This window comes from Chelonia mydas, chromosome 10 (genome assembly GCF_015237465.2).
Source record: "Chelonia mydas isolate rCheMyd1 chromosome 10, rCheMyd1.pri.v2, whole genome shotgun sequence".
Classification (NCBI taxonomy): domain Eukaryota; kingdom Metazoa; phylum Chordata; order Testudines; family Cheloniidae; genus Chelonia; species Chelonia mydas.
The window spans coordinates 76,104,152-76,118,635 of NC_051250.2; the positions used below are offsets into that span (position 1 = coordinate 76,104,152).

Consider the following 14,484-nt stretch of genomic DNA (forward strand, 5'->3'; position numbering starts at 1 on the left):
GAGCAAGGGGATAAGAGGTGCATTTGTCAGTATGGGCTAGGTGATGTCGATCCAGCAATCAGCTGCAAATGGGGAAGGGCCTCAGCAAAAAGGATTGGTGTGTGTTATGTTGAAATAAGAAACATGAATGTTATAACAAGAAGATGGAGATTCAGAGGGCCAGACCTTCAGCCCTGCCATAGCTCCTTTGTGATGCTCTGGCCGTGCAAAGGAACATAAAGCTGGTTTAACCAGCTCCCTGGGGATTCCTTGTGCAATGAGAATCCCCAAGCAATGCAGAGCCAGCCCAGTCTTCATAACAACCCCTTCCCCTAGAAAAGGGGGTGGGACCTGGGGAAAGGGGGTATGGCCTGAGCGCCACGGCTCTCTGACAGTCCCTAGCTAGAATGTCCCCTTTGATACGTGGGTATCTGGGTGTGACTAAACTTGGGCCAGGGGCCAAACCAGCTCCCTGGCTGGCGCCAGGATTGGACAGCCACAAAGATGGAGTAAAATCACCTTTGTCTCCCAGCTTCTCCTCCTGTCCCAAGTGCAGCTTGGTGAGACCAGAGGACATGACCAGGAGTTTAAAGGACATTTAGTGAAGACAGGAGTCAGAACGCATCAGTTTCGTACAAAAAGCTCCCTATATTTAATATAGTTTTACCAAGTAAACTGTTTACTTATGTCTAGGAAATTATTTACAGAGGATGATTTAGGGATACTCAGTACACTAGGTTGATAAAACTCAGAATAAACTTCTTGCATATGTATGTGGTTGCATTTGTGTAGTTTACCCATCCAAAAATATTTTTAGGATTTCTTTTAACAGAATTCTTTTAACAGAAAATCCAGGGAATTCTTTTAACAGAAAATCCAGACCCAAACCAGAAAAGTCATACATAATTCATGAATAAATAATTACAATTCATAAACACTTCGAGCCTGGTTCTAACATAACACACTCTTTTCTATCTAGGGTTAGGAAATGAATTGGGAGCATTGCTGCTATTTTTGGTAGTTACTCCTGTGTGTCCAGGATGGACTGAATCTGTCTGTCTATAGCTAGATTAGTTCCATTCATCCATACTGAAGAGAAGCAGTAAACGCTAAAAAGATTAAATTCATAACGAGTCAAAAAATGAGTGAACTGAACCCAGGAGTGTTTGAGGAGTGTTCATCCTCAAATTTAAAGACGTTAATTTTTCTTGTGATTCACTTTACTGGTACTTTCCTCAATTTCATTTTCACTGTGGCAATGCACAGTTGATGATCACTGCCTACATCTGCCCTTCTGTATACTTGGATGTCTTGAGGTGACGATCAGAACTTTATTCATATGATTTTTGCCATCAGGTGAGAACCACATTGTTTTATGGTGGTGTATGATGAAGGAGTATCCCTCTAACAATAAGATGGTTCAGTTGACATAATTCAAGCAAGTGTTCACTGTTAAGTGAGCCGGTTTCACCTATGCCCTTTATGTCTGTCATGTCATGATTGTCTCTCCCCACCACAGCATTTATATCACCCATAACAATAAAAATATCATCATGTGGGACTTGCTGATGAGCTTCTGAAGACCGTTATAAAAAGTATCCTTATTGTCATCATTGAATTCTCTTGTTGGGGCGTAGCATTGAATGATGGTCATTTTTATATCGCGTTTCTGAAATCTTGCTCATATCATTCTGTCATTCACTGGTTGACAGTCTGAAATCGCTCTTTGTGCAGCATCATTCCAGATCAATGCAGCTTCTTCTATGCCTCCATCTGGGGCCCTTGAGTAAATCTTAGCTTTACTGTTGCCTGTGGTGAGGGCCTACATTGACTCATCTGCCCACTGTAGTCACTGTCAGATCCCTGCTGCTCGCTAGCTCCCCCTCTGTGCAGGGTTAATTCCATAAATTGACCTGATTCTCTGCTCATCCTGAACTCTTGTTGAGTTATTCACATGTAGTTATCAGACAGTATTGTGGCCACATTTTGGCTGCTCTTGTGAGAGTGCAGGGAACAAACTTCCCAGTGCTTGTGCTCCTTGCGTGCAAGTTATGGGTCTGGATTTGGCATGGATGTCATTGCTCGGGCCGTGATGCATGTCAGAGCAGACGCTGTCCAACCACAAGGAAACACATGCTACTCCACCAAAAAAGAAAAATTAAATGTTCTTCTAGACACATTCCCATCAGTGACTGTGGAGACATTCAGTCTGCCTCAGTGCTCCACAGGTAGAAGGTCTCACTTCACTGCTGGGGGTTTGCACCTCTACACGAGGGCAAAATCCAACAGTGCTGTGATTGTAAAAACCGTAATCTGGGCCTGGATGCTTTATTACCATTGTTTCTGTTGGTGGTCACTTGCTTTGCATGTGTTGCTTCATGGTAACTAATTCAATTACCTAATGACCTCGCTGAAATGTTAAAGACCAAGGGTTATTGGTCTAGAGCCTTGTGGCATGTTCTGTTTGCTTTCATCTCAGCATTTATTTTCTCTCATGTTGTTTCAGGTCCCTTCTTGGAGTTTCCGGCATTCCTGAGTGACTCTCTGGAAGTCCTTTATGTAAATGACAATAAGCTAGACACCGTCCCACAATCCATTTGCCTTCTGAAAGGTCTAACAGAGCTTTATTTAGGGAAGTAAGTACATGCCATGAAAAGCCACATTATTACTCTGCTGCTTTGACGACCAACCTTCTGTCTGAGGCTACATCTACACTACAAGCTGGGGGTGTGATTCCCAGATCCGTGTGATAGACTCATGCTAGCTCTCATTGAGATAGCATGCTACAAATACTAGTGTAGACACGGTAACTCGGGCAGCAGCGAGCCGCCCCCCAGTACAACCCCACCCAGACCCCGTGGGTACATACTCAGCCTTGCCACTGTTTGCTGCTGCCGGTGCTACTGCATTTACACTACTATGTTTAATGCTCTAGTTCGGTGAAAGCTAGCACAAGCATGTCTGCTTCAGCCCAGTCTCCAAATGTAGACGTAGCCGTAGAGTCGAGGCGATGAGCACATGTAAAGTCAGAGGGAGTTGAAGACGCTCAGCAGCTCATAGGATCGGGCCCATAGATTTGTATAATTAGGTTGGAGATTTTAACCTTTAAACTCTAGAGTAAGGACAGTGGTTCTAATGGGCGGAGCAGAGAACTGGATGCTGCTGGCCTGAATGCTAATCCTGACTCTCCACTGTCTCCTTCTGTAGCCTTGAGCTTTAACCATTCTGCCCAAGCTTCCTCATCTACAAACTGGAGATGATAATACTCACCTGCCTCACAGGGGTGCTGTGGGGGTTAATTAAATTTTACCAAGCACTTTGAAGATGGAAATCGCTATGGAAGTGCTGAGTATTATGAAAATGTTAATGGAAGAGAGGGGCAGATCTTTATGAAGACAGAATTGTGTAATATGGGAGCCCCTAACAGTAGCTACGTACTTACAAAGCCTGGTTGTTGGTAGATTGATTTATTTTCCAACAGTAACCCTGGTATCCGAGAGCTCCCTCCAGAACTTGGACAGCTGGCTAATCTTTGGCAGCTGGATGTTGAGGAACTAAATATCAGCAACATTCCTGCCGAGATCATAAAAGAGGGTAAGTCTGTATTCTACACGTATTTTAATAAATTCATCTCTTTGAACAGAGCATCAGAATCACTTTTATCATCTTGGACATGAAAGAACTGTATCTGCATAGGGAATGTTAAAAGGAATTGCATAGGGAACTTCCCACACAGTGCAAAGTCAACCCCAGGACACAACAGGGGAGGGGTCCAGGCCCTCTCTTGGCCATGGATGCTACCACACAGTGTCTTCCAGTCTCTCCAGTGGAAGGGGAGGGGACACAGAGAGAGGTCCGAGTCTCTCTGAGGAGAGGGGAGGGGAGGGGAGGGGAGGAAGAGATCTGGGCTGGTTCCGATTTCTTTGGTGGCAGGGGAAAGGCTTGGAGATGGGGAAGAAGTAGCAATTGAATCTCTCAGCCACCAGCATGGCCTGAAGTGGGGGCTGCATCTCTTCCTGGGGCTTTGGCTCCTAAGACACCGTGCACCTGGCTCCCCATTTCCCAGAACGCTGTGAACCATCTCCTAATGCAGCCTCCTCCACCTCTTCTGGTTCCAGGCCCCCACCTTGAGAAAATTCTGGTTGCGCCACTGTTCAGCTCTCAGTGCGAAACGCCAAATATTGGCTCCGTTTACGAAAGATTTTTACGTCAGAAAAATGACCTGTAAATGCAACCTTTTGTTGGCAGTATATTATGCCAGAGAACTTTTGTGGTGGATTTTATAGGACTGCAAATAGTTTATAATACTTTGACAGCCCTTCTAAAGCATTTTTCAGTAATGGCCCAAAACATTGCAGAGTAACATGATGGTGTAAGCTGTCGTGTTTTGGACCAATTATAACAGCATAGTCTTTTATTTAAAAAAACCTAATTTTTCTTAAATCAAGTGCTGTGGTCTAAACCTTGTTTTAAGTAGAAACATGCAAGTATAAGAATGTACTGAGTATTTGCCAATGCTGCATTAGTGTTTTATGTTTCCTTTGAGCTTTTGAAGAGTGAAAATGAAAGTATTTTTTTTCTCTTTACACTGACTCACTGTAGCCTCTTGCTGAGTTGACTTTTTGGTGGGATCAGGTCTGTCCATTAGGAATTTCGTTCCTTTTGTTTATTCGCTGAACCCTTTCAATCAACAGAGAAACTGCAGTGAAAATACTTTTACTACCGGCATACCTGCTGCACTAGATTTTAAATGTGCCCTGCTGCACATTGCTAACCACAGGCTATGTTCACCCTTTTTTCCAATAGGCCCTAAAACAATATTAGCATACTTGCGGGCACAGCTGCGCAAAGCAGAGAAATGCAAGCTGATGAAGATGATTATTGTCGGTCCTCCACGGCAGGGAAAGTCAACACTTACAGAGATCTTGCAGACAGGGAAAGCCCCACAGATGATGCACAGTGATGCCACCATACGGACAACAAAATGGGAGCTTCAGAAACCAGCTGGACTCAAAGCCAAGGTGAATAATGGTCAGAGGTAGTTTGCTAGTGTAGAATGGTTTGGAGCAGGAAGGATCTCCAGTGGGTCATGTAGTCTGCCCCTTAAAACAGTGCTAGACTGACTTCATTACCCTAAACCAGACCTTGTAGATGGTGTTAATTTACTCTTGTGATTCACCATTCCCTTTGTCAGCTTGCTTCATTGTCCAGTTGTCTACATTCCTACACTGTAGTTAAAAATGTTTTTCTTATTACAGCCTAAAGCTCTTTCTTCTGGTTCACTCTTTGCTTGGTGGTCTCTGCCCTCTTTAAAACATCCTTTATTCAGTGCTTAATTTGTAATGAAAGACATGGCAGGGCTCAAGCAATTTTTTTTACATTCGTAACTGATGCAGCAAGCTTGGAGATGCCGGGGCTATGAACTGCCAAGCCTAGAGGTGCCGGGCTCAGCTCTGGCAAGCCCTGGCACAAATTAAGCACTGCCTGTGTTAATCACTAGTCATTTCTCACATCTTCCCTTTCTACTAAACATGCCTAGTTCTGACAACCCTTCATCATTGTATTCTGGGCACTAAAGCCCAGATCCACAAAGGTATGTGGGCTCCTAACTCCCCTTGAAATCAAGTGCATCTAAGAAGAGTCATCTGACTGCCTTTGATTTCAGTGGGTGTTAGGAACGTAACTCATGTAGGCATGTTTGCAAATCCCATTAGGTGCCTGTCTGCATCTTAGGTAGCTAGTTATCTTTGAAAATCTGACTCAGGGAACTGGTTGAAATCAATGGCCCTGTTTGCCAGCTTCCAAGTGGAAAATAAGGATTTGGAAGAGAAATGAGTAGTCATAGACATAAGACACTGCTTTGCTAGGTAATGTATTGACCAGAGTGTACACTCTTGGGCAGAGAGAGCCTGGTGAGACCAAATATTGGCTTATAATCAGTGGTTGTAGCACCACTTTCAGGACTACAGCAGAACAACTGTGTTCAAATCTTCAGCTGGCCAAGAGCTTTTCCCCCTAAACTGTTTGTCTCAAGACACTGAGCCCTCCCCATTTTTGGCAAACCTTATGCCATGTTTTAAATAGATGCTTACCGTATGAAAGATTAAATCAGGCTCTGTGAGGCAAGCTCCTGTGGAAGAGAAAAGGGGACCGTTTAAAAAGAAAAATTCCAATAGAAAACAGATGCTGCAAAACATTTTTTAGATTGGTGGAAAAGGGAAAGACATTTCTGCGAGGCCTTTATGATAAAGCCCTATAGAGTTTAATTGGGATGAGACCAGTAGGATCCTACAGAAACATAATCGAATTTACGGTACAATCCTATGGAATTTAATGGAGAATGATATTTTATGGCTAATTGAACTAACGTATAGAATTGTAAAGCAGGGATGAATTCTGTAGGGTTCACATCAGCTATAGGAATGTAAACATTTTCTATTTGGTTCCATGGAACTTTTCCTTAAAGCGAGGGTGTTTCTTTTCCATTCTTTCTAAGTTGGGTGCAGTGAGTCACAGCCTAGTGAAAGAACATGGAGATGTTCGTATTGAACTTAGAGCCCTGGAGATACAAACCTTTCAAGGATTAGCATGCATGGAGCACCCTTCGATTAACCAAGTTGTCTCCTGCATTTCTGCAGAATGCAGCCTCCAGGCAACACTTCACTGATCACGAAAATCCAGTTTCAAGTCTTAGGCCTTTAAAGTGGAATTTAATATTCTGACAAAGTTATTGCCTGACCTGCAAAGGACTAGAATCCTATAAACAATGGCCAAAGGGTCTGGTTCTCACCTCACTTACAATGGTGTAACTCTGTTATCTCGAGTGGAATCATTCCTGATTTACCCCAATATGAGATCAGTATCAGGCCCTATGTGGCCATAAGACTCTGCCTTTACTAACACTGAATTCCACCACAGGACAGTGGAAATGATCCTTCTCCTTCAGTTGCATCAGAGGAGGCGGGGACACAGGGCGGTTCTCGGGCTCCCGCATCCCGGGCAGGCGGAGGGGCCCGGGCTCCCTGGCCTGGCTCTGGTTTCTGCCTTGGACGGGGCTTCGGGGGGAAGAGGCGCGGCGGATATGGACTGCAGAGGGGGCGGGGCCTCGGGGCCCCCCACTTTTAGGAGGAATCCATTTCCCCTGGCTTGTACGGATAAATGCATAAAAGATACTGAGATACTACACTGATGGGGGTTTATAAGCACCATAGATAGACCCCAAGCTGTAGGGGCAGAGTCATATGCAGTACTTTAAAACTTCTTATCAAATTCACAGCAGCCTGGATTTGAGAGTGCTCTTTTGGCCCGCCTCTGGCATTACACTGCACCTGGCATCAGGGTTTCTCATGACATCCAGCAGGTGTTAATCAGTGGCATGAGAAGCTTTGAACACCAAAGTATCTAGACAGATTCTGCCCTTGTGCAAGGTAAACTCAGCCTTGATGGGAATCAGGACTAAGGGTACGTCTACATTTCGAGCTGGAGATGTGAATTCCAGCTCAAGGAGACATACCATGCTAAAAATAGAAATGTAGTGGCAGTGGTAGGAGGGTCTGGTCGCCCAAGTATGTGCCTAGCGGTCTTGGACAGGATTGTACTCAAGGCAGCTAGGCCCTGCTGCAACTGCTCTGTTTTTGGCTCAGTAGCTCGACCAGGGTTTACCCGTCCAGCTCAAGGTGTAGACCCCTTCTGTGGAATGAAAATGGTTTCGGCAGGGGGCTTCCCTGTACCCCAGCTCTCTATGATTCACTTTTTGGCTAACTAGCTTTAGCAAGTCTATCAAATATACCACAATCAAGTATGGAAACCATTCTTATTCCTGAGCCAGTGAATTACATGGCTCAGAATCAGTCTTTTGTTTGTGCTGGAGCATTAGCTGGAGACTTACCAGTATCAGCAGTGCACCTATAGTCTTAGCAGGAAGTGATTCGTTCCGATTTCCTGCGTGCAAGTGGCAGCCACATTTAATAATTGCTTGTTGATTTTGATTTCCTTGAGGCACAATTGCAACATCGATACCGTTCTAATGGCATACAATATGCAGACACCTAGGCCTCAGTTTAGACTTCAGCTGTTATCGTCCCATGGCTTCCTGTAGCTGTTTTATGTGACCGCTTCTCTCTGTCTAAGTAGATTGATTCCGTGGAATTCAATGTCTGGGATATCGGGGGCCCAGCAAGCATGTCGACCGTCAATCAGTGTTTCTTCACAGACAAAGCATTGTATGTAGTTGTATGGAACCTGGCACTAGGGGAAGAGGCTGTTGCAAACCTTCAGTTCTGGCTGCTGAACATTGAGGTAAGACGTCCCTTCGGGTTGTGGGATTTTTTTAGTCGCATTTCTGCCCATCAACGGGGATGCTTTACCTTCATTTAGAACCTCTCTTATAAGCTCATCTATCTGTGAATTTTATGTTGTTCTTGGGATATAAATTGCCATTGTACCATAGATAGGTCCCTACATTTAATGGTTTAAATTCATCATCTCTGCACATCAGAGAGTGAAACAAAAGCTGATTTGTAAATTCAGACTAAGACAAAGCTGCAAATACTCATTAGTGCCTAGTCACAGTTTGGTTTGAGGGGATTTCTAAGCAGTTTCTATCTTGTGCTGGTTAGTCGCACTTATTCTATTCTTCTGGCCCAGAGAGGTTCTGTTTTAACATTTTTTAGTTCAGATACGTAGGTCTCCAGTGCTCTCTGTGGCTGAATTCCATTCCAATGCATAAAGATAGGTCCGAGCTGCCGGGCTGAGATTCAGCGTTCAGAGGTGTCTGGATCTGGAGATTGAGTTAATACCATAGCAGAGAGTATGGTTACACGGGAACCCTGGGGCGTGACGGTAGCTTGTGTAGACATTTCCAAGTTAGCTTTAATCGAGCTAGTTCAGGTATCGGAGCAGTGAAACTGTTGCGGCACGCACATAATTACCCAGCATTCCAGGGGGCTTGTAAAGCCTGTGCTGAAGATTGTACGGTTGCAGCGTCACTGCTCCGGTACCTGAGCTAGCTGGAGTAAAGGCAGCTCTGGTATTTCTGCTTGGCAGCAGATACCCATAACTGTAGCGTGGACGTACCCTGAGAAAGGGGCTAGCCGCACAGTTTGATTCTAGATCCGAATTTCCCTGAAGTTCAAAGTTGTTTGGATCCAGGGGTTTGGTTCTGACTCTTCTCCACTAAAGTCTAAGCGATCCCGTTGAGTTTGGTGAAATGTATTCCTTGACTTCTGATCACTTGTCAGTTCCGTACATTACATAGTCTGGGGCAAATCAGGGTCCGTGTTTTTCCTTTCAGGCCAAAGCCCCGAATTCTGTCGTGTTAGTGGTAGGAACACACCTTGACCTTATTGAAACTAAATTTCGCGTTGAGAGGATAGCAACTCTTAGAGCATATGTCCTGGCTCTTTGTCGCTCTCCTTCTGGATCAAGAGCTACGGGCTTTCCAGATATCACATTCAAGCACTTACAGTAAGTACAATATCTCTTATATCGCTGTGTATCAATCAGTGGGTTATACTTTATGGCCCCTAAATGTAAGTAGCTTTTGTAAATTTTATGTTTTCCTTGGCAACAATAGGTCTAAAAACTCATTAGCTTTGTACTTCTTCTGTATATTGGATTTTTTCTGGTATAATCAGAGAGAGAAGTATGGCATGCTATAGTGGTCTCAACATGGGTCTACGAGGCAGGAACTGAGTTCTAATCACAGCTGTGACCTTGGGCAAATCACTTACCCTGCCTTCATTGCATCTCATTTTCCCTCTAAGTAAAATAAGGATAAATTTTATTAACTAACTCACAGGGGAGTTGTATCCATTGAGTGATTAATGTTGCAAACACTTTAAAGATAAAGATGGCAACTGTTCTATAAAATCTAAGTATTATTACTGCCAATTAGCAATATACTAATGGGATTTGTAATATTTGCAAGATAAATGCCTTTATAACTTTACAAGACTATTACTACATATTTGTTGCATTCTCATAGCAACTAGGATTCCTGGTCATTGTGCTAGGTGCTGTACAAACCCAGAACAAAAAGCTGGTTCCTGCCCCAAAGGGCTTACAGTCTACATCATTTTTTATTTTAGAAAGGCCAAAGAGTCAGCGACTGCTCATTATATAACCAGGTCATGGAGTTCAGCCCAACTTGCTCACGTCTGCGTGGTGTGAGAGTGCACTTGGGGAACGCAGAATCCTCGGGCTGGGAAATTGAACAGAGGACTTACATTTCCCAGCACGTGCGATTGCTGAGCACTGTGCTGAGACAGCAGCAACTTGTCACTGACCCCTAACAGCTGGAAATTCCCAACATCTCTGGTGGGAACAGTTGACTAGGCCCAGAAGCTGATGTTGAATTCCCATAGCTGGGAAATGGGGTATTCTGCTGCACCAGCCGCTCACGCTCTGCACACACTGTCAGTGTGAAGATCTCTGCCGGGACATTCTGCATCTGGTAAACAGACCCTGCACTGAGCTTCCCAGCCTCCTTGTATCCTTCCCAACGTCAGGAAAGCCACCCGACGCTTGGTGTATGGCCTAGCTCCCGCTCAGGCAGAATGTTCACACTCACAGGCAGGGCGGCTTCCTTTATCAGCGTGCAATAGGCACTGTATTTCCTAGCTGCACTAAAACTAGGTCCAGGATACACACTTGTGAGTCCAGCTTTTACCTGGGCCTACCCTGCGTACAGTGCTGGTTGCACTAGCAGCATATCACCAAATTTACCCTGGTACCATCATTTCCTACTCACTCTCATTACAGCCACTCTTTTGCCACCATAAAGCAGCCTGCCCGGACCTCTCTCTCTAAAGGGAACTCCCTTCACCCTGACCCTGAACTCTAATTAATATTCTTGCTCAAACTCTCCCCAGCACAGTCTGCTCTCAGCTCCTGTCAGCTTCCAGTCTCCTGTCCAACTTTCCTCATTCATTTCCTCTTAGCTGGAGACGCTATGCCCACTTCCTTCCCCCTACCCCCACCCCAAACAATTTCATTCATTCACCATCATTCACCTGGAGCTGGCAGGAACACGGCTCCCCCGAGCACTACTCGGGGACAGCCAGAGTAGTTGCAGAATGCCTTTGTGCGGGTGAGACAAAAGCACTCTTATAGGCCATTCATTCAGCTCAGCCCGGGTGTGTGAGCACATACTTTCCCCCATCCCCCTGCCCCCCACCACTCAATGGCCAGGGTTTAAAATACAGGATTCTCCTTTAAAACAAATTTCTTCCCTTTCCCTCCCTCCCCACCATATGTGGAATCCGTAAGAAAGAGTCTTTATGGGGAAAAGCAGAAGAGGAGTGCTCCTGTGCAGCAAACAAGGAGGCCAGGAATAGCATGATAGGGAGACAGGCATTTCCTAGCTGTAAGAGAGATGGAGAAGGCCAGCTTGTAAGGACCCAGCATAAAGGGGGTCCAGCCAGCTGCATTTTGTGCAGGACCCAGGGTGGGGGAAAGGCAGCTGTGAGCCACCATTCTACCTCCCTGAACCTGAGGCTGGCGGAACCAGTTGGACAAGAACGGTCGCCTATGGACTGCTGACATCTCATACTCCCGGCTCAGGGGCTGGAGAGGGGATGGTGGAGCGCTAGATACATTGGCTTCGTGCCACCGTGGCATTCCCCCGAGGGAGGGAGCTCTGTGTCCCTGAACAATGCACAATAGATGGCACTGGGAGGGCCAGGATCTGGGACCAATGTGTCTTTTTCTCACATTTCTTGGTATGTTTTCCCCAAGTCAAGGACCCTCATTGAGAGCACCCTGCCCCCATCCCACCTCATTTATTCCGGCACTGGAAATTAGAAATTCCAAATAACAGATAAAGAAATAGTGACATTAAGGGTCCGTCTACACTTCAATTAAACACCTGCAGCTGGCACGTGTCAGCTGACTTGCACTTGGGCTGTGGGGCTGTAAAATTGCTGTGTAGACGTTCAGGTTTGGGCTGAAGCCCCAGCTCTGGGACCCTCCCGTCTCTCAGGGTCCCAGAGCTCGGACTCCAGCCTGAGCCCAAGCATCTAGACATCAATTTTACAATCCCATCGCCTGAGCTCGAGTCAGCTGACATGCAGTGTAGACAGGCCCTAAAGGAAGAATCATAACCTGTATTAACGTCTCACAATCCTTCCCCCTGGTTTTTGTTTGCAGTGAGCTATCGTGTAAGACCCTAGAAGGCCTTGATGGGCTCCGCCAGCTGATATTTCAAGTCACTTGCAACATGAAGGATGTTGGCAGCTTTATTTGCTCGCAGAAGCTTGCAGCGAGATTGGTAAGTGTTTATTTTTTCTAATGAAAATTGTAGCGAACCTGGGTAATTTTTTGTTTTATGTTTTTATGTTTGGCTTTTGGATATAGCTATAGGAAATACGTACAATGTATCAGCAGCCATAAACCAACAACAAAACAAGCAAACATAAATATTGTAAGTTATTTGATTTTGGAAAACAAACAAATTCATAAGCTTGCTTCTCAAACATGTTTTTGAACCCAACTGCTGAGTAGCGTGATTGTTGTTTGGAATTGGTTGTGCTATTTTTCTCATGTGACTTACAGATACCAAGAAGTTACCTTAGTCTCCAAGAAGCTGTCCTAGCAGAACAACAGAAAAGGAGTCAAAATGATGACGTGCAGTATCTAACAGACAAACAAATAGAGCAAATCGTAGAGCAAACCCCTGGAAATGATATCAAAGACTATGAGGACTTGCAAGCTGGTATGTCTCGGGAGCCCAGTAATTGCTTGGAAGTTAACGTTCATTGGGATTTATAAATATTATGAGAATGAAAGTAGCTGCTGTTCAGATCGTTACTGTAAAAGATTCTGAGTCTGTGCAGATCTCTATTCAGGTGATTGGTAACAATCATGGGTAGTGGAATCGGTGTCTCCAGGAGGTCTCCAGGGCTCTAAAATCAAGTCACATTCCACCTACTGTCATTAAAAAGAGCATCCTTCTCCAAGTGACAATCAGTCTGCTGCCAGTTTAGAATATGCTGTATTGTGCATGCTGCTAGTTTAAAGTATCATCTCTTTGTCTGCCCACGTGCTGTGCCACGTTCTCGACCAGTCCTGCAGAAATTAACATGGACATGTTTTATTAAAACTGTCTTGAGTTTCAAGTATGAAGGACCAGTCCTGCAATCCTCACCCAAGCAGTATTCCCACCAGTGGGAATGCTGCACCCATGAGAACAACAGGATCTGAGTTGGGGCAGGGGCAGAGATCTGAAGAAGAGTTCAGTGTAGTCTGAAAGCTTGTATCTTGCAAACAATAAAGATGTATTTGCAGCTGTGTTGCAAGAAATGAGATCTCGTTAGCTATAGCCTCTGCATGTAAATGCTATATGCTGGTTGTTGACTACATGCTGGCATGTTTTCGGGTCTGTTCCTTGTCTGGATGAAGTGATCAAGGCTTTCTTCTAATCTGCTGTCTGTAGTATGGTTACATAACACTGCTATCTTGCTCTTCTGGTTTTTTTACAGCCATCAGTTTCCTTATAGAAACAGGATCGTTGCTGCATTTCCCAGACACCAGCCATGGACTGAGAAACCTCTATTTCCTTGATCCAGTCTGGTTATCAGAATGCCTTCAGAGAATATTTAATATTAAGAGCTCAAAGTCTGTTGCTAAGAATGGATTGATCAAAGCAGAGGATTTCAGGATGTTGTTAGTTGGGACAGGGTTTACTGAACAAACAGAAGAACAGTATTTCCAGTTCCTGGCCAAGTTTGAAATTGCACTACCAGTAGCCAATAACAGGTACGTTGGTAATGATTAAGGCTAAGATTTTTAGTAAAGTACTAAGATTTTTAGTAAAAGTCACAGACAGGTCACGGGCAAGGAACAAAAATTCATGGAAGCTGTGACCTGTCTGTGACTTTTGCTGCTGCGGCTCCATGGTTTCCTCTCGCACCCGTCACTGGAACCCTGAGGAGGGCCCCCATGAGGAGGCTGTCGCCTGTCACTGGAACCCTGCCGGGGCCCTGCTGACTGCCAGCTCCAGTCCCGTGGTCTCAGAGGCTGAAGCAGAAAATATCAGGGAGGCCTCTGGACGTCCCGTGACATAAACGCAGCCTTAGTAATGGTCACTGGTGATGACTAAGCCAGGGCGAGAGCAAATGGTTATTTAGGTAGGGAATATTAGCCAGCCATGTCGCTGGAGGAAGCTTCCATAGTTGTTTGCAGACTTGTTGTAGCTTTGTGTGTCCCAGGATGTGAGAGAGTCAAGGCAGGTGACGTAATATCTTTCTCTTGAACCAACTTCTGTTGATGGAAGGGACAAGCTTTTGAGCTACACAGACCTGAAGAAAAGCTCTGTGTGGACCTGAAAGTTTGCACCGTCCACCAACAGAAGTTGGTCCAAAAAGAGACACTGCTTCGCCCAACTTGTCTCACTAGAGGTAGCTGTCATAATGAAGGAACTTGTCTCACCGTCAGAAAGTATCGGACTATGTCAACTAGCTGTAGTCAAAGATGGCAAAGACAAAGGGTATGTCCATGCTCACAGGT

General features: G+C 45.0%; 1 protein-coding gene across 5 annotated transcripts in view; it reads left to right on the forward strand.

Moving 5' to 3' along the window:
- LRRK1 (leucine rich repeat kinase 1) overlaps nt 1-14,484 on the forward strand; it is a 107,540-nt gene that overhangs the window by 58,097 nt on the left and 34,959 nt on the right. For all 5 annotated transcript variants that reach the window (XM_037909997.2, XM_037909998.2, XM_037910001.2 and 2 more), the window contains 8 exons: nt 2,486-2,615; nt 3,461-3,573; nt 4,786-5,000; nt 8,113-8,277; nt 9,272-9,444; nt 12,127-12,247; nt 12,532-12,691; nt 13,458-13,734. In XM_037909997.2, the coding sequence (XP_037765925.1) occupies nt 2,486-2,615; nt 3,461-3,573; nt 4,786-5,000; nt 8,113-8,277; nt 9,272-9,444; nt 12,127-12,247; nt 12,532-12,691; nt 13,458-13,734 (1,354 nt within the window). The remainder of the gene's footprint in view (nt 1-2,485; nt 2,616-3,460; nt 3,574-4,785; nt 5,001-8,112; nt 8,278-9,271; nt 9,445-12,126; nt 12,248-12,531; nt 12,692-13,457; nt 13,735-14,484) is intronic.